This window comes from Azolla caroliniana, unplaced genomic scaffold (genome assembly GCF_043228905.1).
Source record: "Azolla caroliniana isolate FFs.n. ecotype wild unplaced genomic scaffold, voAzoCaro1.0.p SCAF_14, whole genome shotgun sequence".
NCBI classification, from domain to species: domain Eukaryota; kingdom Viridiplantae; phylum Streptophyta; class Polypodiopsida; order Salviniales; family Salviniaceae; genus Azolla; species Azolla caroliniana.
In genome coordinates, this window is record NW_028230449.1 from 20,358,249 (window position 1) to 20,380,992 (window position 22,744).

The following is a 22,744-nucleotide window of genomic DNA, read 5'->3' on the forward strand; positions in this document are numbered from 1 at the left end:
GGAAAATATCAGTACAAGATTTTTGTACTGTAGCACAAATCTTAGCTAATGGCAGATAGACAACAAAAAAATGGCCTCACCCACAGAATAACAAGGCATGCATAACACAAAACATTAGAATATCAAAACTGTAACCTCTGCACTCAGTAGCATATGTATATATTATTGAAAATCTGAAGACTATTAACTTCACATTGGTAAATTACATCATTCATACGTGAAGTTATGGCCCTCATCATGAATCCTTGCAGCAGAAAAACAAACAATCGCTGACAAAGTTATTTTGCATTGCCAGGAAAGTCGAAAAGACTTTCACTCATTTACAGAACAATGCATTGTACCCCTAAAAAGCAACTAGGAGATGTATGTACAAAAATACCAAAATTGTTTTCATTCCAATCAAAAAAGAAAAACAATAATTTGCAGCAGCATACTACTTTGCTTCTTTTAAGCCAAACCTGAAAACCAGATAAAAGAACCCGAAATTTAGTCAAGGCACAGCCCAAATATCGTTGAAAATGATTGTTTTTTCTATTATATGAGCTATTACTTAGATTTTGACTATGCTGCTTCTAATATGACAAGTACACAAATTTTCTATTGAAAGAGAGTCATACCTTTGATGCATGGGACTGTAAGGCAATGCCTTGGAAATTGTAGCAACATAATTGAAAACTGAGGTTTGGAAACTAACATCAACTGATGTATTGATTTCATCAGCTGTGGAAGCTCTTAGCCAAACATTCCTGCCACCAATGAGAGTAAGAAAAATAAAAACTACGATTACAACATGTCACCCATAAAAGATCAAATTATCGAGTTACAAGGATAATATTTTGGACATGCATTACATTCACTGGCTGGAATTAAAATGATGTAACATACATAACAAAAATTGAGTTTTTGGGTTAGATGGACAATTTAAAGCACATATGGCTTACCAAGGATTCACATTAAGCTCATCTGTTGGAATCAGCATCATGAACTCCCGAAACTGACCGTACTTTATTGATCCATTTGCGTCAGCACCTAAAAATTTCATCATAGAAGTAATATTCGCTTCTGTTGCAACAAGACCCGTTTTTTTCAGCGACTCCCTAAGATTCTCTCTGTGAAGTGTGCCAGATTTGCTAACACCAAGAGAGTTGAAAAGGTTAACCATAATTGGCTCTTTCTCCTGCAAAACAGATGAGAATTCTGACCATCCAAAGGACTTGATTGGCCATATTCTACCATTACTTTGCATCAACTTCTGTGCATAACAGTTTGGAAGGTTCATCTTGGACATGGCAATTTTTAAATCACTCAGTGTCACTTTTCCATCTGCATTAAGATCAAGTTTTTCAAATGTGCGTCTTCCTGGACCATAGAATATACACACTTAAATGTTAGTATGGGAACAGAACTATTTATTTTAAAAACGCCGTTATGCAACCGACTTCACATAGATATTTTAATTGCGATAGAAAATTTTATTTATATCATGCATGGGTTCAATGAACTCAATGCGCATTTACCCCATTTAGGAGAAGGTTTAAGGAGCATTTTTCTAAATTTGACTCGTCACATCTTGGATGACAAGGATTGCATGAAAGCAAGCACACATTTCACATATTTACTGTTAAGCGTAGAAGGATATATATTTTATAACCATGGTGCATTCAAATTCACAATCACGAGAAGAAAAATATATTTTTTCCGTGGCTAAAATTCCAGAGGAAGATTACCATGCATGCCGTCAGACTTCTATAGTTGCATATTTAAGTAGATCCACAGTCAGACATCCAATCATGGATTTAAAAGAATGATATGACCTCTAATTGAACACGTAAGCACGACTCAAATCACATTAGACTCCTATTTAGTTGATATTCAATCAAAAGCCATCCTAACACAATAATTATTAAAATTTCCAAGAAAAAGGATTTCTTTAGAAAAAAATAGTGGTACCTTCATGTTCAGTATACATAAAGAAATCTTGTACTGAATTGAGCATTTCTTTATCAGGAAAATCTTGTTGCTTCTGGGATCTTACTGCATGTGGAATCAGCTCACCATATGCTTTGAGAGACATTCTATGCATCAATGCAAGTGGAGTCTTCTCTATCTGATTGCTATCTTTGAATTTTTTGATGCCTAAATCCACCATCATCTCATTCTTAAAAAAATTGTTTGTACATATTATCCCTGGTTCGCCTTGTAATCGAGCATATGCTGAGGAATTATAAACCATTGGCTTTGCTTGAATAGCATCCATTAGTGTAGACACTAAATTTCCCCTTTCATTGGGGGAAGTCATTAAAAATATTCCAAACCATAGACCTATCTCAAGATATTTACATTGAAGTATTTCTGAATCTAAGCCAGAACCCGCTACTTGACTTTTGAAACGTGGCTTATTTGAAATGGAAGAAAGTATGTGTCTTTCTAATGGTGGCAAAGAAGCTTCGAGCTTATCTTCACCCACATTAGAAGAACTCTTCTTCTTCCTCTTCTTCTTCTTCTTCTCTTGAAGAGTGAAACCAGATTTGATATCTCTCTCATGGAAGAGACTCGCCTTACTCATAGCATGGGAGAGAATCTTAAAGGTCTTTTGCATCCAAGGAGCTTTCAATTTGAGGAGAGATGGAGTAATAATATCAGGAAGTGAGGCATTGCAAAAACAATCCATTTTTGTAGTTTCTTTAGCATTATAATCACACTCTGCTGATGGTTTGAACCCTTTCAACACTAAGATTCCGGGAAGAATGGCCTTTTCCTTCCTCTTTGTAATATCTCTATTTCTGTTGCTAAATTGAATATTAGCCATAGAACTTTTCTGGATTGAGTTTAATTCACTTCCGTCTCTCTCCCTTTCCTCTCTCTCTCTCTCTCTCTCTCTCTCTCTCTCTCTCTCTCTCTCTCTCTCTCTCTCTCACTCTCTCTATATATATTATATGTAGACAGATATCGATATATAATATATATATGTATATGTATTGATTGATTGAGCCTAGTTTACTTCCTTTAGTATATATTTTTGTCTCTATATAGAGAGTGTATGCTACACTTTGGTTGAAGTTCTCTCTCTCTCTATCTCTCTCTACATGTATATATATAGATCGAAGCTTAATTCACTTCCTTTCTTTCTATTTTATATGTATATAAACACAGTAAAGTTGAATACAAGTCATCCTCATTCCTCGGAAGCAGTGGGTTCTGCTTTGATGGTGAATGTTGGAACTTTCCTATCCTAGTCAAATGGAATTGAAATATGTACACGATTTCAAGTAATTAGTCCCAGGCATAGATTACTAAATCCAGCGTTCCAGTATATCTTTGACCTGTTGCAAACAGAAAGGCAGTGTCAAACAAATCCAGCGTTATGCAAAATCTCGTTCTTGTTTTTGTTCTCCTTATTTCTCCTGCTTAAATCTTACCTTCTCCTTCTATCTTCTTAAAGCCTGCTTGCTTCTTCATTTTCTTAAAACTTCTTAATCTAGCTGTTAAATCTAAGACATTCTTTAATCATCTTCTTATCTATTTCAACTTCAACATTGAACCTCATCCTTCTTAAATCTTGTTCTTACACAGTTTTTTTTAAATATTCTTCTTATGTCAACTTACATCAGTCTTATATCGTTCTTAAACCTTGAACTTCATTCTTAAAATATTCTTCTCATCTCAACTGCCTCCTTCAATCTTCTTCCTATCTCGTTCTTAAATCTTGAACTCTCTTCTTATTTAATCCTGAAGAATCAGATAAGAAGGTTAATACCTTCCTTTCATTATTCTTAAAATCTTCCGAACAATTATTACCATAGCTACAATGATTACGATGATGATGATAAACTAACGTATAAGCACTTCCTAGCGGATAAGAAAAAGAAACCAGCAAAAAGGTATCAAGAAGAATACCTGTAGCAGAATAGCAATGTTTTTGTGTCGACAAATTCAAGGTAAGCAAGAACAGAAACCTTTCTTTTGCCTTCTTCTTTACAATTTCCTGTGGAAACCTGAATGCAAAATCTTCTTTCTTCTTCTTCTTCCTCACACTTTCTGGTCAAAATGCAAAATACATACGCGTAGGGCAGAGCTGAAAAAGGATTCTCCTCCTCCGTCGGTCTTCTTGATTCTCGTTTCTTTCTGTCTGTATTTCTTGCTTTCTTCGTCCTCCTGGCCTCTGGATTTCTTCTGTTTTCTGTCTACTTCTCGATTCTTCGAGTATTCTGCTTGCTTCACTGCTTGCTTCACGTTTCTTCTGCCTTCTGTCTTCTCTGTGTGTTAAAAAAAGACGAGTGAAATGATAATAAGGGAGCTCGGGAGGATAAAAACAGAGAACTAAAAAAAAAATCAACGAAATTTGAAAAAAGAAAAAAGAAAAAAAATCAACGAATAATGAAAAGCTGAAGGGAAGGAATAATATGTATGCAAGAAGAAGAAGAAGCAGTGCCACGTCATCTCTTTTTTATATTTAGTTTTTATTATAAATAAATAAAATAGTTTTTGGAATAATAATAATAAATAAATAAATAAAATAGAAAAAGAAATATGTATCTATGTACATATGGGAGGAACTTATCTATTTATTTATATTTATCTTTTTACTTTATATACTTATAAGTTATAAGTTATCCATTTACACACATACATACTTATGTATTTATTTATTTATCTTTTATCTACTTATTTATTTCTTTACATATTGATCTCTTTGTCTACGCGTGATTTATCTACTTACTTATTTTACGTGTTTATTGATTTTACTGTACTCATTTATGCATGCATGCGGTGGAGCGAATGAGATGATGCTCTCGATCTTATCCTTATCCACACCCCCCCCCCCCCCCCCAAAAAAAAAAAATTATACTATAAAAAATTATTATCTATATATAGTTTATAACATTTATTATCGCCCCATGGAGAAAGGAAGGAAGGAAGACGGCATCCACTCGATGCCCCATCGCGCATAGATCCTCAGTTAGTTCACCCCTGGAACACACCACCGGTTCTTCCAGTGTCGTATGCACTCCTACTAGCATTGGGTACCACGAGGAAAACTCGAGCATAGATCCTCAATTCACCTTGGAACACACCACAGGTTCTTCTAGACTCATACGCACTACTACTAGCATTGGGTACCACATGGAAAACTCACTCCAGTTGCCTATGCAAATCCAAGCCCCTCGGAGATAAGATACCCCCCCCCCCCCCCCCTTTTGTTCACCGGCCTGACCTCAATGTACTATTGCTCGTTGCCTTTCTTCTATGCTCCCAAGGAGAAAAAGAAGAAGAGAGTTTCGCCTATGTCTTTGAACGACATGAATGTTTCTGATAATGTCCAACAATATAGTGACGAAATGATCAATACCGACACTTACAAAAGCCTCGTGTTGTGACAAGAACTCTTTGCCTTCCGAGAGTTGTCCCTATTTCACTTTGCTATGAATTTTGGTGCAAAGTATCTAATGCCATTTATAAGATATTTGTTCCAACATGAACAAAATGGCTTTTTGTTGCAACATGTGCACGAGCAACGAAGATAAAATCACATATATTCAAAATTTGTTGAGCTATATGTGCATAAATGCTTACCATGCATGGCACGTAATCCAACCTCTTGATGATTTATAGCATGTGCCAATTTCCTAAAGGCTAATTGGATCCAAATTCAATAATCTTTTTGTCAAGATCTTCATAGCTTTATCATCATATTCTTATGTCACGTTTTTTCTTTTTAAACATTAAAGGATAAAACTTTTATATCAATAGAGTGTCAAGTCATGACCACGACGAGTAAAAATCATGAAAGTGATTTAACTTTACACTCGAAGTTTTTCGCCTTGACTTTGAAATATTGAACTCATATATATGGTACTATATCAAGTAAACAACTAGGAATTTTCATACTAGTCTACCTGTCTCATGTCAAAACATTAAAATGACCACTGCATATACGTATGCAAAATCTTGACCTTAATAAAAAGGGAAAAGGCAAAGAGGAAATAGAAAGGCTTAAATAAACTACAAAGAACTAGTTTTGACCTACTTACTGACCTTGCATGGCAAGCTTATCAAAGTTGCAAAAGAATGAGTTAGTCTTATTCACCAATAAGTTTAGATCATAGCTCATCATTATGATCTACATAGGTTTCTCTAATAAAGTTGGACCATAGTTTGACCTAATTACATTGGCATGATAATTTTTTTTTGGTTATAGAATTTTAGAAAAAAACATATGATTCATCGTTACAATTTACCTCTACGTCAAAGGAAACCCTTAATGCCTTCAATCGTGTAACCAAGAGTAGCTCATATATCATGAAAAGTAGTAGACGTAAATATAATATCACCCCACACATTTCTCAAGATATTTACATCCTTATCTAAACATTCATCATCGACATCACGGATAGAACAACTTACAAGTTAGGATGAACTTATGAAATTTTTTTAGCGCGAATTCTCTAGCATATTATTTTTACATGGGAAGGGCCTCGCTTACGTGGAAAGTAAGCTTCTCAACTTTTCATGTCTCGTGTCAAGTTTTAGGTCCACACAATTGATCACATCACATGTGATGTAGATGAATGAATCGACATTCAACCTAATGTAGATAAGTGTGTGTATGAAAGAGAGAGAGGTGTGTGTGTGTGAGAGAGAGAGGCGCCATGTGTTAAATTGTTAATACCCCACACTTGTAGTGGCGCCTAGTAAAGTACTGATATATCGAGATGTGAACCATGTGCACGAGTTTGTGAAGGGGGCAAAAAGAGAATGAGAGATTTCTTGAGTGTACATTTGCATGATTTCGTGTAAGTTCTATCTTCAAAATATCATGAATTGAAAATGATGCTTTGTCTCTCAAAATGCCACATTTTTTTGTTTAGAACATGTCTTAGAGGGTATTTCTATGGTACAAATGTTCCTTAACAATCATGTCATAATGACGTTGTTTTTAAACTATTCATATGAAGCAATTATTGAAAGCTTCCCCATCATTGTGGAGTGTTCATCATCAAATGGCAACCATACATTGTATAAATTGATGTACCAAAGCAACTTATTTTTGAGGTCGTTATAAGTGTTACAATACAATCTTGAGGAAACTTACTATTGTTAACTAATAAATAAATATGAAAGTATATACCGAGAATGAGGTGGTGCTTCATTGAAGAGCATAAGTTGGCTACAAATTGGTTTCAATATACATTGGGTGCATGCGGAATATACTTTGAACGTATCTTTACATTAATTGTTATGAGCATATGCATGACTATTAATAACGTAGGCAAGTAGGATTCAAATCAATTCTAAAGGTAGACCAACGTGTGGTTAGGAAACCTCATGGAATGTGAGTCATGGTCTAAACACGATCACGAGTTAGTTGGGTTATAGTGTCATAAAGGGTTACATGTTCTGTAGTTCAATTATATATCAAGTTCAAGTCACATAATGGACTACTTCTTCACCTCAATGTCTTGGTGTAGTATATACATAGTTCAAGATTGCTACACATAGTATATGATGCACATTAACCTCAAAGTCGAATGATTAGCTTTAACTAGGGAATTAGTTTGGTGGAGGGTTCCACGCTTTGGTTTAGACTCTTTATTAGGAGACATAATTTGAATTGATTAAAGGATCAGCGATAAACGATTAAATTGCTTTTCTTTTATGAAAAACTAAATCCAAACCTTTCACCATAGTTTATTATTCAATAACATACATGTGTAATGCCTTTTTTATTATCCATTGAGATCATGCTCATAAAGTGGACAAGGCACATATAATGGGTTGAGTAACCATTTTACGACACATAAGGTGCACTAAAAAATCATATAGGTTACTGGTTAACATAGCATAACCATTAATGTCGAGATAACATTTGGGTATGCTCAATCACATCATATGACATACACTTAAACCATGTTTTCTAAATGTTAGAATAATTTGTCATGCTTGAGGCGTACATTTGCAAGTACACATGTGTGTATGTTCAAATGATGTAAACATACAACTTTTTGGCATATGTACTTTATATTAACTTAATGTGCAAAGACGAGCCCATATAATCTTTGCTATTCCACTCTCTGCACTTTTTGTGGTTATGTGAGTACATCGTGGAAGATGAATGCCGCGTCCCATGTATGCATTAAGTAAGGGCTATATTTATTTTGGGCCTTCTGTCCTTATACAACACAAATAAATACATTTTAATGGGATCCTCAATCAAGTAAGTGTGTGAGCTTGACAATTCACAACCATGGAATCGAGCCATTGGCTCCTTCTCATTAGAATTGTCGAGTGACAATCACCACCACCTCTTGTTGCATCATTCAACATTTGTTATGTTGGACATCTCGTGTTTTTTATTTAATTCAACATTTGTCTTGATTTTTTTTCCCCAAAAAAGGAGCTACTGTCCCAATAGTTAGGAGAGATTTTTACAGAAAGACTATACAAGTATGTAAGTCGGGGAATCAACCCTTGGCCGAGTTCAAGAATATGATACTATGTACATATCTTCTCTTACTTTTTACTTAATGTAAGTAGGTATCTAGAGCTATAAACTAGCGGCAATCATTGGAAGACCTTGGAAGACCTTTAGGCAACATACTCTCCACACATACTAAAGGGTGAAGCTTGCGATCAAAATCCAAATCTCCCAAAAACGAGGGGATGTGGTCTTCAAGCCTCTCGTAAAACGGGTTTTGACGAGTTTACCTCTTGTGCATTCATCACACCAACTGCATGCATTGAAGGCAACCGTCCAACTATCAACTGAGGGAATGATGTAGGCCACTACGCTTCACGATGATGTCCCTTCCACTTTGCAGACAGTTAGGAAGCGAGTCACCTTGCCCCAAACCCTTTGAGCCTTGAGGGCAATCCCACAAGCAGTGTCTCATAGTCTTGATAGGTGCAAAATAGAGTTAGCAAGCTATCGAGCTTCCTCGTTTACCTAACTATTCGCAAACCGGGACCACGGTATGGACGATCTGCCACCAAAATAGCTTGATCTTCTCAGGCACGTGGAGATGCTAGAGCTTTTGTCTTGATGTTACTTTAATTCATACTTATATGCCCCCACCTCTAGTGGCTAGAGCACCTTGGTGTTTTTTCCTATCAACACCATAAATAAAAGATACCACATCGATAGGACAATCATCATTGCCAATATTTTGTAATGCCAACAACTACACACCAATATGCAATATTACTGCCTTTGTAGGGAATAAAAGTTGATTAGATAAAGTGTCATAGAAAACTTTGGTGTATAAACAAGAGCACACCAATAAAAACCCCTCCAAATTTTCTTCCACCTTATCATCATGGGGCATGCACTAGACAAGAAAACGGGACTCTAAAAATAACACATTTAGCATGAAGAAGGTAGAATGAATTGAAAAGAAAGAAAGCATGGGAATAAGGAACACCTTAGTTTATGCAAAGTATGGATAAAACCATTGGTGAAATATGGACACTATAAGGACTTGTAATGATGAGTATAAAATATGACACCCTAAACTCGCTAGTAATTAGTCATTCTTGATTTCTAAATTTCTATCTTCAATGATATTTCTAGAATTAAGAGATAGGACCAAATGAGTGTTGGAAATTAGGGGAAGGTATACTGAGTAGCGGAGAGAACCTTCTAATGTCTCTCTCTCTCTCTCTCTCTCTCTCTCTCTCTCTCTTAAAATAATAATAAAGATCCACCTTGGTATTAATGGAAAGATGCCCGAAGGCTCCAAAGAATTCATACAGTAAAGTATAACCCTCATACCCACATAAACCAACATGTCTAGTATCAAAATCCCTCATATAGGGTCCTTCGAAGAGGGGGGGGCGGAAAAAGCCATCTTGTGGAGCATATCTCCACTTTATTCTCTCTCCAAAAGAGGTGAAGACCTCTGCCTTTTTCTAAATATCTCGAAATTGTTGTTGTTTACAAATCACACCATTAGGCTCACCAGTTATTGCCTCATATTGACCTCTTAGAGTATGTAGGAGCACTAACTATATCTCCTTGACTAACTCAACCCATTATGTTTGACTTTCTGAAGTACACATTTACATCTAGCCTTCCACAATACCCAATTTACTAAAGAAGATATCATAGACCAGACCTTGTCTTCTTCCAAACAATGGATTGTTGTAGTATAAGGGACCTCCAATACATGTCTTCCATCGGATAGGAGAAGAAAATCAACACAATTCTTTTCATAATTCTGTATTTCTTCAGCCCATCTTCCCCATCTCACAAAACCCCATGTGTACACCTGTTTACCATAAATAGGATACAAATACCTCAACATTCTTTTCCAAACTACTCTAACAATAGGACACATCCATAAAACATGGTGAACCGATTCAATGGGAGAACCGCAACTATCACATTTTTAAATGGTTGATGATCTAATGTTTTTCTTTTTGCTCCATACATAGTGGAATTAGCCTCTAAAGAATGGTCATATCTTATCGTCATCAACATCCTATCATTTTTGTCCCTCTTACATGGGAGGATGTCCAACAAAATATTATAAAAGACAAAAAACCGAAATGATCCAACACAAGATTAGTAGATAGTCATGGTCGACTCTCTTATCATCAAGCTATTTAATATATAGTGGAGTAAAATGCATGACAAAAGGGTTCATATACAAATGACCATTCCTTATCTTGTGATTGTTTAATGCTTAATGAAGAAAATGGGCTTTAAAGGTGAACACAAGCTTCAAGAAATCTTTGATATGTTACCCCAAGAGCAACTTTGAAGATGTATGGAAGAAATCAAAGTACCAAGTATTAAATGTTTTCTGTAAGCGTCACTTCCCTACTTCTCCTCATGGGTTTGGTTTTGGTACAACACCTCGAAGATATAAGGGAGAAAGAGCAACACTGGGGAGCTAAAATAAAAGAGTGTTGTGGTGAGACAAATGTGAAAGGGGCATAAGAATAATGAAAAGATTATAAAAGTCACTTTTATGCCTTTTCTCATCGCTTCTTCACTTTTTTTACAATGAAGTATAGTTTTTTCTTCATACCCTCTCTCTCTCAATGATGTCTTGATGTATGAATAAGGCGTATACATATGAGCTCATGGGCCAAATTTGGTCTTAGAAGACATTAATATTTCTTTCTTTCTTTAGTGTGACACTCAAGTCATCACTCCCTCTTAATATATCATCATAGTTTTCACGAAATGCAATGGAGGACAAATAAAATGTCGAGTTCTCAAGAAATACAGTTTTAACAAAATGTGAGCACCAATATGTCTCAATGTGGTTGAACCATAGGGTGACAACAATATTATGTTCACTTGGAATGATTGTGCTACTAAATGCTTAGAAGTGGGAAAAATATAAAATGTTAATATATGCAATGCAACACTAATAAAATGTTTTGGGTTCTCAAGAACATGTGTTTAACACATTGTTGACACCAATGTGTACATCTCTACGGAGTTGAAGTGTGGAGCAATGACATTCCTTCATATACTTGGAGAGAGTTTGAAAATGTCCAGAAGCATTATCTGATGTCGTTTCTCAAGTCACAAACTTAGTAGGAATATGTTTTGCCAAGATCCACACTAACGTTATCAAAATCATAATGGAAATACCTTGCCAAGATCCACATTAAAGAAGAAAAGATTGCTCCCATCAACCAACCCAAACTATGGAATTAATAATCCAATTATGATGAGCGCGTAGACATTGAAGGAACTTATGAGGTGTACTATCATTAGCCATAATGCAAAACACTTCGTTTTTGCAATTCAATTGCTCCCACTATCACCTTGTCGACAAAAGGTTAAGTTTGTAATACATTTTGGAATGCCACCCAATATACAATTCTTCATATTACCACAATTGTGATATTTGGAACCCCCCACACTTTTAACATTGGCACGAGTAGCCATAAATATTCTAACATACCAATCAATGATAGATAACATTTCAGCTAACATTTGATAATAACTTAAAAGTGTCCAAAAAACACTAGCCCACCCATTGTGTATCTAAAAGGTGAAGAGGAAAAGGAATATGTGAAACATGCAAAGTTTCTAACTTCCTTCGGATGTCAATCACATGGCACCTTACATGTTTGTTGAAATGCATGAAAATTCATTAATTTACATTGAGAGAGGAGGATGCACATTGAATTGCAACTAGATGTAATCAAGTGAATTGAGACATTTGAGTTGAAGGGAATATATTTTGTCCTCTCTCATGGACAAATATATTTCCGAAGTTTCCTAATAAAACATATTACTTTTCCCAAAGAAACCTATTATTTTTTTAGCTTCACATGAGGTTCCATATATGTCCACAACCTTTGGAATGAGGTTCCATATATGTCCACATTCTTATGGCTATGTTCCCATATGGATGATCCAAACTACTTGAAAAAACTGAAAAATGTAACAAAGAGAACCTTAGCAAAGAGACCCCTAGGATCACTTTCTTTAGGGTGAGTTCACATGCATTTTGTACCATTGATAGCTAACCTACCCGTATACCCCAAGGTTAGTACATAGGAAATATCAATTTCACTCTCTAACGTGGTTTAGTAAGGAACATGACTAAAAGTATGCAATTAAAATTTCATTTACATGTCTTAAAAGATTATTCTTCTCATGCTTGTTTATATCTTCATAGATACATGCATATAAGGATATATAAATGTCATCTACACATCAATGACAAAAAAAGATGTTGATCCCTTTTAAGGCATCAACTATGTGTATGCATCACCAAATTGACCCCTCTTTAACTAAAATGTTGATTTTCATAGAAAACAATAGTAGCTTTCACTTGAAGAGCCTTTGTATAAAGCTATATAGCCAAGTTTTGTCATTTACAAGACTTTCACATAAATGTTTTTACATAAAAATGTTGACCATATTTTCAATCATTAGCATTAGCTATTACAATTTGTTCCCTAACTTGAATGTTCTAGAATTTGTCAATATACAATGTGATGTTTTTATTTGGCTCTTGTCCACCTTTCTAAAGATATAATGTTGCCATTACACGTTTAGTCAAGCTACACTATGTTCTTATATAGCGCCTATTTTAAACAAATATATTTGATTGAGCTAATTAATATAATAGACCATGTACGATTTAACATGCATAGATTTAATCCAATGATCTCAAGCATGCAGCCTAGCTTGATATCTTTATCGGTATGTATTTTTGTAAGCTCTCATATATTCTTGTAAGTCCCGAGAATGATGTATTGGCGTTCAAGTTTCAAATACATACCAAAATTTTCAAGTCTTGCAAGAGCTATGGATCAAATTACAATCAAATTCACAATGATAAGCTTGTTTTGTTGTGTCAAAGCGGCATTCAACCGGTTCAGGTAGCATTCAGCTTTTTTTTTCTTTGTTTCCTCTAAGAGAGATTATAGACCCAATCGGGCTATATAGTGGTGATGGCAGTGCCAACTGTTGAAAGATCGTAAGGTTGTCAGTTCAATACACTGATGTAGCAACGAGTATGGGTAGCACAGTTGAGTGAAAGTAGGCATGTGAAATCCCAACTTTGTGTTGCTAACCTCGGATAGCATGCCACTAGGATACACCATCGCATGAAAACAGAACAGAGACATTACCATCAAAAGAAAACAACATAAAGGCACATAGAAACAATGTCTAAGACGATTTCTCTAAGCGTATTATCATTGGCTGAAATATGATACAGAAGACCATGAAAAATAAATGTGAAATGTGTCAGCATTTATGCGGCTTCAAATGATAGAAATCCTATCTAGGTGTAGAATTTCAACAATGTCTCGTTCATATGTACACATTTAGTGCAGCAAAATTTCATTCTTGTTTTTATTAGCATGAAGCAAAATGTAGAACTTACCAAAATTCAAATTCAAATTACACTAGATTGAAAAACAATCACTCTCAGATGAGGCATAATTTACCTTATTGGGATGCGTTTCTCAATGCGAAAATGTATTATCACCATTGTATTTGCAGCAAAAATGTTTCTGCTATGGCTATTGCTCATTTCTTCTTCGGCTTGCCTTTGCTGTCTTTGGCATCATCCACTGGTTTCGGTTCTTGGTCTTCCCAATTCTGAGAAATGAATTAATTTCTTTACAAAGTGCTCCAGTGAAGGTATATACATATTACATACATAAATATTGTTATGTATAATATACATTTCATTGTGATTCTTTAACCTTTCCTTAATTTTATATAACCATTTATTAAAGCTTTCCACTTACTTGAAGGATTTCATGCATTGCTTTATCTAAAGGTAGAAATTCCCATAGACGAACAATTAGCTCCTCAGGTATGAGTGGGTTAGAATGCAGCTGAATAAAAAGTAAAATAAAAGTCTATCAAGAATGGGTTCTTTGCATCCAATATTTCATTAAATTTTCAACATCAGATTACCTTGCGCAACCGCTTTTTTGTGAGAACAGATTTGCACACTTCTTCAATAATACCAGGACTATAGTCCATGGAGAGATGTGCCAAGATAGAGAGATTGAAGTTGAGTTCTAGCACTGCTCCATTTCTCTCCAACATCGCACGCCACAATAACACTCTACTTGTATAGTCGGGGTACGGAACATATATCCTTTTTGAAAAAAGGCTAAATAGGCTCGGTGGCTTTAAAGGTGAAAACTAAGGAAAATAATATATTTCCATAAACACAAAAACTAGTCAGCCAATGTGTCTTTATGATATGTCAATACACATTTCCATTCACAAAACATAGCAAATGAATAACTACCTGTGGGTTTGATGATGTGCCAACAAGCAGAACACGGTCTCCAGGTTGTAATGAGGAAACTTCTTTGATGATAGGGCTTTTCAACCGAGATGGCTTATCTTTAAGACCACTCGCTTTGAACTTCTTTTTATCTCTTACAAATAACTGGATAAAAAGGCTATCAAATTAGAAAGAAATCTCATATCACATGTTCAGTCTTCTTGATTGAGAAATAATGGGTACAATCAAATAAATCTGCTGGACAAATTTTACAATGCAAGTTAAATCTATAGGAGCAATACTAACTGCCACAATGAGCTGATGCTCAATGTAAGATATACATGGGAGATGAAATGGTAAACAATGTTTACATATGGAGTATATCTGGGTCAAGTGGAGAACAATGAGTTGGATTATCGGGCACTGCTAAAAACGTGAAGATAACGATCATAAGACAGAGATATAAATATATTTTTAGATGCAATGCTAGTTGGGGACAGAGGGTTAATCTGATCATCATCAGAAGTGCACCCTTACTAGGAATGCATAGGGAGGGCCAGTCTGATGAGAAAGAGTCAGATTTATACCATGATGCCCTTTTGTGACATTTTAAAGATAACGCTATATAATAACATGTATTTATGGAATAAAATGAATAAGCTGTAGCAAGGAATTGCGGTGTTCATCAATGTAGACTACTGAATTTCTTACGCTAGTTCTTATACTTCGATGGATGCCTGAAAGGTTATGCAGGTTATGGGATAATTTAAGGTCAACAATTCTGAGTAGGATAACATGATAGGAGGCTTCAATACTCTATGTTTTCAGTTTTACCTTTCATCATAGAAAGATGGCCATTAGACAACTAAATACTTATGCCAATTTTTGCTATATGAACATCATGCTGGCTTTTTTCATTTTGGGCCTGTTTGTAACAATCGCTCAAATTTTGGCCAAACGACAGTCAGGGCAGCGAGAAAAAATGATATTTTGTAGGTATTGTGTAAGCTATTATGGAAAGGAAGAAGTTCAAACACCAAGAAATTATAATATAACGAATTAAACACCACAATTTTTTGTCATACTCGATACAATCTAAAGATTAAAAGCATTTGAAACTTTTGGCCTAGTTTGATATTAATGTTCAAAGAAAATACCATCTCAACTTCGTCAATGTAGATAATTGATGGCGCCATGATTTTTGCAACCTTGAAAGCAACCTGTATCATTTTTTTGAGTTGACCTCCAGGATATTTACCATCTAGATTTCTAGGTGACAAATTAATGAATGTTGCTCCGGCTGACGAACAAGCTGCATGGACCTAAAAGCAGGACATCTCAAGGTTAGGAGGCTTACAAAAAGAATATAACACTAAGCATGATATCTTTCCCAAGGATCAATCACTTACAAGTAATGTTTTTCCATTTGCTTCCCCTCCATAAAGGAGGACAGATGGCACAAAAGGAGAATTTTTATGAATAAAATCAGATGCCAGGGGCAGGACACAATATTCCATGATTGCTTTTCTGACCTGCCATATGGAATCAAGTCAGAGTAAAAACACGGCAGATCATATATCATATTAGCATATAAAGAATACCAAGAAAGATGTACTGCTTGTGTTAATAGAAAGAAAATATTTGGCATGCCAGGTGATATACTCTTGGTAAAATTGTGGGAAAGATGTCAAGCTAAATTGGAACACTCTAAATGGAATGTTTTCCATGTGATTCATAAATAGCTAGTTGCAAGGCACTGCGATATGATATCCTTTGGCAACCATACCTGTGCCATAGAAGATTTTATTCTGGTAGAACCTTCAATGGTAGCAGTCTGTAAGTTATCAACTCCTATATAGTCCCCAAATGACTTGTTTGGACAAAGCTGTATGGTACCCTTCTCAGCAAGTTCATTGAAAAGAAATTCCAGGCTCTTTTGACCTGTTTTATCTTTCGGTTTCTTTGGTTGTTTAGTGTTCATGTCAAGCACAGTAAATTTTACACTTTCTTCTTCACCCTTTTTTGAACTCTTTGACTCTTTTTTCTTTTCTTTGTTTAAAGCCTTTGCTTCAGCCAACATCTTCTTTTTTATATTGTTAAGTATTACCCTGGTGTCTTGATCGACTTCTAGTCTCACCTATAGAGACACTTGAATTAGTTACCATTGATCAAACTATCCACATTTTCTTCCCTGTACATGAAATAATTGATATAGAAATATACAGCCTCCATTTAGACACATTATATGCCAGAATAAGATATGGAAAAAGGATCCGCATCCAGTGCTTCAAGGCCATGCTTTTTTCACAGTAGAAGTTCTTTTTAATATGGAATTTACCTCTTCAAATATTACAGGCCGTAAAGATGATTTAAGCAAATCTGGATCATATTTCTGAGGAAGGTTGGAAGAATCATCTTTGTCATGCCATCTGTTATTATATATTTGTATACTTTTAATGACATGATTTCTAAAAAACATAGGACAACACCTCGTCTGTCCTTCTTCCACAGCAGGTAAGGAAATCTTCTTAATCACAGAAGGGCGGGCCTTCTTTTCACTTTTCTCGTTTTTTTTGTCTTGTTTTTTGCCTTCCTCTATAAATTCCATTTTAGGAGGGGGATCGAGTATATATTTACTACCACCTTCATCTGGTTTTGGAAATGTGGGATAATAACCTGTCTCTGGGTTACGATTTTCAAGTAGCCATTTATTTATTTCCTCCTGTATGATTTCACGCATTTCTTGGCCTTCTAACTCTTTTAGCTTCTCTTTCGCAAATGCAAACGCTTCATCATAGTTCAGTTTATTCAAAGCTTGAATGCTCTTTCGCCTTTGCATGTTCTCCCTCATTTTCTCATAAACCTTTTCCCTTTCAGGATTATGCCAAAGTTCACTCATGCCTGCCTTTAAAATAAGGATTAATTAAATGTAAGAATTTTCGTAACATTCCAAAATTTTAATATATCCAAGAATGAAACATAGGAATCTAGAACATAACCTATTTTGCTAGCTACATAGGGTACTTGTTAGCATCAAATTTAGATATAATGCTAGAATTGTAGTCTCATTTTCTTCATCTAGGATTTTCCTATACACCATGAGGTAATACAGCATAAATGCTTCCGTACATGTGTTTATATTGTAAAATATGATTGCAGAACAAAACATGTAGAACAAGGCTATTTTTCGAGATCATGGCATGCAGGCTATTTCTTTCAATTTTGCCACTTCTTCTGTAAATCCTATGATATGAGAAAATCCTATTATTACACATGGTCACACATTATCAGACTAGGTTACAGTGTCTTTGATCAAATAGTAAGTCAAGCTGAAACTAAATTCAGGATTTTAGTGCATAAGAAATTTCTAGAAATCATGTTAACCAAAAGCCAAATTTACCAATTAGAATCAACTCCTTCTCTGCACTGTGCTTCACACGGCATCTCCCAAGGAAACCTCGAGCTCTGCATAGAGTGGTCAAGGTTTGGTCATGTAATACAAAATATACTCCTGCATAATATTTGCATTCTCTGTGTTAGGAATAAATCATCATTGTTTCTGTGGATACAAAGCCTGTATTTTCCTAGCAGCAGCTTCTGGAGAAAGAGCTTCCCCTCCTGAATGCTTATGATGTAGTTCCTCTTCTTGCATTTTTCTGTGAATTTTATTACAAAGTTAAAATATTGTCCTAATATGGAAGGATGAATCCTAATGTTATTTAACCAGCTATGTTTTTAATTTGTCTTATCTGAAAGCATTAAATCAATTTCATACTTTATTTTGAACAATTCTGCAATTCTTTTCCGGCTTTGACGTCCCCTCTCGCAAGCCTGTAAGTTAAGATTCTCTAAGTAAATTTGTACTTCATAATTTACTAATTTATGTACAACTTGACATACAGGAGCGCTGGATGACCTGAATAATTCCAATAGCGACTTCCTTGGACATAGTGGATTCATTTACAGAAGGCAAGTCCTGCTTATTTGTTTCCACACGTGTACTTTCCTACAAAAAAATTGCATGTCACATAATGCTATGACATGATCGCATTAAAATATTGAATACCTTTACAGGAAGGCAAAGGATCCCTTCATATTCTTAACTATTTCCAATCCTTCTAATAAGAATCTAGTCCATTAGCTTTTAGATTATAGCATTACATCCCTTCTACTCAAAACTAGAAGTAAATAAGTGTCTTCCTCTTTAATGTACCCTAGATACATTGTAGAATCTTTAACACATAATGATGATTTTTTGACCCTTATTAACGATATGAATTATCTTGACTACAGCAGATTAAACCAAGCTAGTTTGCAAAGAAAAGGTAACAACGAGTCACCACCAAGATATGCAAAGATTGATGTGGCAATTTCATTCCCATTTCAATTTCTTACATGCCAAGCAATTCTTCTAATTCATATGAGACAACCGCCAATCGATAACTCTGGTATATAACTTGATCTAACCTTTTGACAGTAGGCAGAGAATATTCAATAACAAGTCAAGACTATACGTTGGGGATGCAGGCCCCAAGGACTCTCTTTTTGTATATTTTGACCCTTCCATGTGAGAGCTCCCTTCGAGAGCTTTCTAGACACATCTTTACTATATTTTTGGCCCCAACTTGGGGGGTTATAGGCATTTACATTACCTTTATAACTTTTGGCCATGTGTGAACCTGCCCAAATGACCCAAAAGTTACTTATCAATAAGAATTGGTCCCAAAACTCTCATGATGAGATAGGGACTTTAGTGGCTAGGGTTTCCTCTCCATTTTCTGCATAGTTTTCTCTACTTTCTCTCCTCACATAACATCCCACTTCCTTAGGTTTTGGATCTAAGCACGCCACCATCATCATCTCTCTCATATGCATAACTCAATTATTATTGTTATAACTTATTATATTGTGAAATTCCAATATTGAAACATATGAATTGAGGGTATACCAGTAGTTGCTTCTGAGCTTGCAATGTTGCAGAGTTGTCATCGACCATAAACCGTGGATGTGGGACTTCCACGGCTTCAGCACCCAAATCTAAATCTTTCTGTCGCAACCATATGTGAATCATTTTTATTCGACGAAAGAAAAAGGTAAACCAAATAGGTTTTTGCATAAATGAATTGCACTTGCCAAAATTGGGTAGAAATCCAAAAACTCTGAGCCTTTATTCAAGTATACAATCCACTGTACCAGAGATGAGCAGAATTAAATTATGGATGAATTTATTTGACCTTAGACAAATCACACATTCCAAAAAATAAATGTCTTGTAATAAACTTTAGGAGGTTGTAGATTAAAGCCCAAATGAGAAGCAATCCAATCTCTAGCCAATAACCTGTTCAAGAATGTGGTCAGGGCTTTCTTTATCTATGAGTAAAGAAGATGCCATTGCACTTATGCTTCCTATTCACGGTTGAGACACTATCCTTAAAAGTGGTTTTACTACTAAGATTCAGAGAACAAACACATCTTCAAAATATCTGGTTGAGGGTTTAAGAGTGAAGAAGATTCTTCATCAAGACAGATTAACGGTGTACATATTCATGTGCTTAGTCGATTCTGAACTTCACTGCATTCTAACATTTTGAACATACAGGGTCATCATACTCACATGTTTCAATTCCAAAATCCGCCCAATACATGTCTCTAGGGTTCTCCTTAGATCAATGCGTTTTTGTGCATGAATGATCTGCAGAATGCAGAGAGGACTTGAATATCAACTAAAAAATGAACTCTGCAAAAGTGGAACAAGAAGCCTAGCTGCTTCTTATTTATTCTTCTTACTACAAGGTCATAATGTCACCTGATCATAGCAATCTTCTAGTTTCTTGTAAATCTGTATATATCTCAAATACAAAGAGGACGATTCTATTAACCCCTGTAAGAAGCATTTTAAATTCATTAGTCTCACAACGTAAATAAATTACACAAGGTGTACCTATGAAAGAGTACTCTCACAAGTTCTACAAATGGTGCTGTAAAGATAAACATGCATCACCACCAGAAGAAAGATTGAGGCTATGGCAGGTACATAACTAATTGGACTGATATGAATTAAAAATCTACAAACGAGCAGAATTCTACATAGAAAGAGTTTTCCTTGTAAAGGGAATCAGGAATAGCTTTACATTCCCATTTGGTGCCTAATCATGAAGAAAGATGATCAAATTTCTATATCTTAAGTGTGCTAGGTCTAACCTGCAATTCATGAACAAAAACAAGGGCTACCTATTGCATTTCTCACAACTAAACTAACCTTTCTTACTGTTAAGGCATAACCTGAGAGAGGAATTTTAATGGATTTAAGAGTAAGAAAATTGGAAAACTGGTTATCCCAGGACTCAGAGACAACCCATAAGGATCAAGGACACGTAGAAACAAATGGCAGACTGGGATCCTAAGGATTTCAACTATATAAAGGGAACTAGTAACCTCTTCGACATGACAACTCAGAGACATTGTAAAAACTTTAATGCAAAGCTCTTGTATTTCAGAACCATCATTGGCTTACTTCTGCCATATAACATAAGATCATAATCGGTGGTATGGGATACTGACGGAGTTCCATATTTGTGTCTTGTCACATACCTGACCCACATGACCAGAGGGTTAGCAGACAGCAGTTGGCCCAAAGAAAGTCGGGGATTGATTCTTGGGGCTTTAGAGACTGACATGCAAAGTAGATTCCTCCTTTACAATATTTTCATTCAGGAGCTTTTGCCCCAGTAAGATGCCTTGGAGAAAAGAAAAGTCTACCTAAATTTGCTCTTGGGCCTTTTCTTCACGTTTCTATTCACTGGGTGCCTCTATGTTATCTTACTATCTTGATGCACTCCAATTACACTAGTTATGCGCGTCTATGTCATCCCATTACTCACTGGTGCTCATCTCTGTTTAGGAAGGAAAATCAAGTAGAAACCCTTTATTTATTTGTATATTTCACCTAGGAAACCCACCCCATGCACTAGCATTTATCAAACCTATGTGCCCAATACCTTGTCTTTCGTGATATATCTTGTCTTTGACGATGTACCTGATCTTTGGCGATTCCACAACATGGGGGATGGATCCCGTTTCCAAAGCAACTAGGTGGTTAGCACAATCTGAAATATGTCCAATTCCCTCTGTGTAACCCATGATCAAAACGATAATTCCCAATTAGACCAATCAAGCTTCAACACTCTCTCAACCATCATCCCACCGCCAAAATGGAACTTTTGATTGTCATTGCAGACTAGTTTTTGCATGAACTTCGTAATTATGTTCTTGCACGTGTTCATAATTCATTCAGTGATTTTGTTGATGATGAAAGGACAGAAACATCTTTGTTTGATTGTTGTACTTACACACGTCAAAGATCCTCATGATCATTCATTAGGGGAGCATACATTACAGATTTATAAATTGACAATCATTATGTGTTGTAAAATGTTTTTATGAGCAATACCATATCACCCTTTATACCATCATCTTGAACAACTTTGGATAAATCTCGCATCACCTCTTCCAATTGAATATCAAACGTTCTATATCAAAAAGGATAAACAGAATAGATTTCTTAAACCCATGCAAATCAAAACATATCTACGTCTTTCAAGAAAGCATATTTGAAACGGAATTGCAGACTTAGGGTTTCGAAATCGTTCACGAATGGAATGGAGCAGCAAGTCATAAATAAGAATTAACAAACAAAAGAAACGGAATCACCTAATCTGTATCGATAATATAAGAAATGAGGGGAAGATGGGTGAGGTTGAACTAACATGTGAGACATTTGTCGCCGAGTCGCAGCCGAATTTCTTTATGGCGATGATTTGCTGTATGTGAAGAAGAAGAAGAAGATGATGATGATGATGATGATGAAGAAGAACGGGTTCATATTTTTGCGAAAGTATAATCTTTCTCTTCAAAAAACACACACACACACACAATAAACAAAATAAAGAAAAGAAAAGAAGAGGAGGAAGAGGAAGAAGAATTATATTTATTTACACATATACCCCTACACAAATGCA

At 35.5% G+C, this 22,744-nt stretch overlaps 2 protein-coding genes across 7 annotated transcripts; both read right to left on the reverse strand.

The window, feature by feature from the left end:
- Positions 1-120: 120 nt before the first annotated feature.
- Positions 121-2,854, reverse strand: LOC147855838 (uncharacterized). The gene is made up of 4 exons (XM_087330350.1): positions 1,951-2,854; positions 942-1,359; positions 618-746; positions 121-458 (listed from the first exon to the last, which is right to left on the reverse strand). The coding sequence occupies exons 1-4, from the start codon at positions 2,807-2,809 to the stop codon at positions 434-436; spliced, it is 1,431 nt and encodes a 476-aa protein (XP_087186476.1). The 5' UTR covers positions 2,810-2,854; the 3' UTR covers positions 121-433.
- A 10,345-nt stretch (positions 2,855-13,199) lies between these two features.
- On the reverse strand, positions 13,200-22,616 carry LOC147855839 (dynein regulatory complex protein 11-like). 6 transcript variants are annotated; one of them, XR_015530853.1, is made up of 19 exons: positions 22,493-22,616; positions 22,177-22,255; positions 20,533-20,607; positions 20,341-20,418; positions 19,860-19,913; positions 19,675-19,773; positions 18,643-18,732; positions 18,502-18,557; positions 18,296-18,382; positions 18,127-18,191; positions 17,065-17,627; positions 16,513-16,863; positions 16,136-16,258; positions 15,884-16,048; positions 14,748-14,891; positions 14,405-14,638; positions 14,233-14,322; positions 13,927-14,080; positions 13,200-13,438 (listed from the first exon to the last, which is right to left on the reverse strand). XR_015530853.1 is itself a non-coding variant. In XM_087330649.1 (18 exons), the coding sequence occupies exons 1-18, from the start codon at positions 22,501-22,503 to the stop codon at positions 14,009-14,011; spliced, it is 2,436 nt and encodes an 811-aa protein (XP_087186775.1). In that variant the 5' UTR covers positions 22,504-22,616; the 3' UTR covers positions 13,868-14,008. The 6 variants fall into 6 exon arrangements, 1 of the variants encoding a protein (XP_087186775.1); XR_015530856.1 differs by lacking the exon at positions 19,860-19,913; XR_015530855.1 differs by lacking the exons at positions 22,177-22,255; positions 22,493-22,616 and adding an exon at positions 21,725-22,067.
- Between the last annotated feature and the right edge of the window lie 128 nt (positions 22,617-22,744).

Excerpts from the sequence above, each read along its gene's own strand:
- LOC147855838 (XM_087330350.1), bottom strand. The coding sequence starts at position 2,809 with ATGGCTAATATTCAATTTAGCAACAGAAATAGAGATATTACAAAGAGG. Across the intron at positions 1,360-1,950 it reads TATGTATACTGAACATGAAG|GAAGACGCACATTTGAAAAA; the intron begins GTACCACTATTT and ends TCTATGGTCCAG. Across the intron at positions 747-941 it reads GAGCTTAATGTGAATCCTTG|GAATGTTTGGCTAAGAGCTT; the intron begins GTAAGCCATATG and ends CATTGGTGGCAG.
- LOC147855839 (XM_087330649.1), bottom strand. Across the intron at positions 20,608-22,176 it reads ATGGTATAAAGGGTGATATG|GGGTTAATAGAATCGTCCTC; the intron begins GTATTGCTCATA and ends TGCTTCTTACAG. Across the intron at positions 18,733-19,674 it reads AAGCTCAGAAGCAACTACTG|GAAAGTACACGTGTGGAAAC; the intron begins GTATACCCTCAA and ends ATTTTTTTGTAG.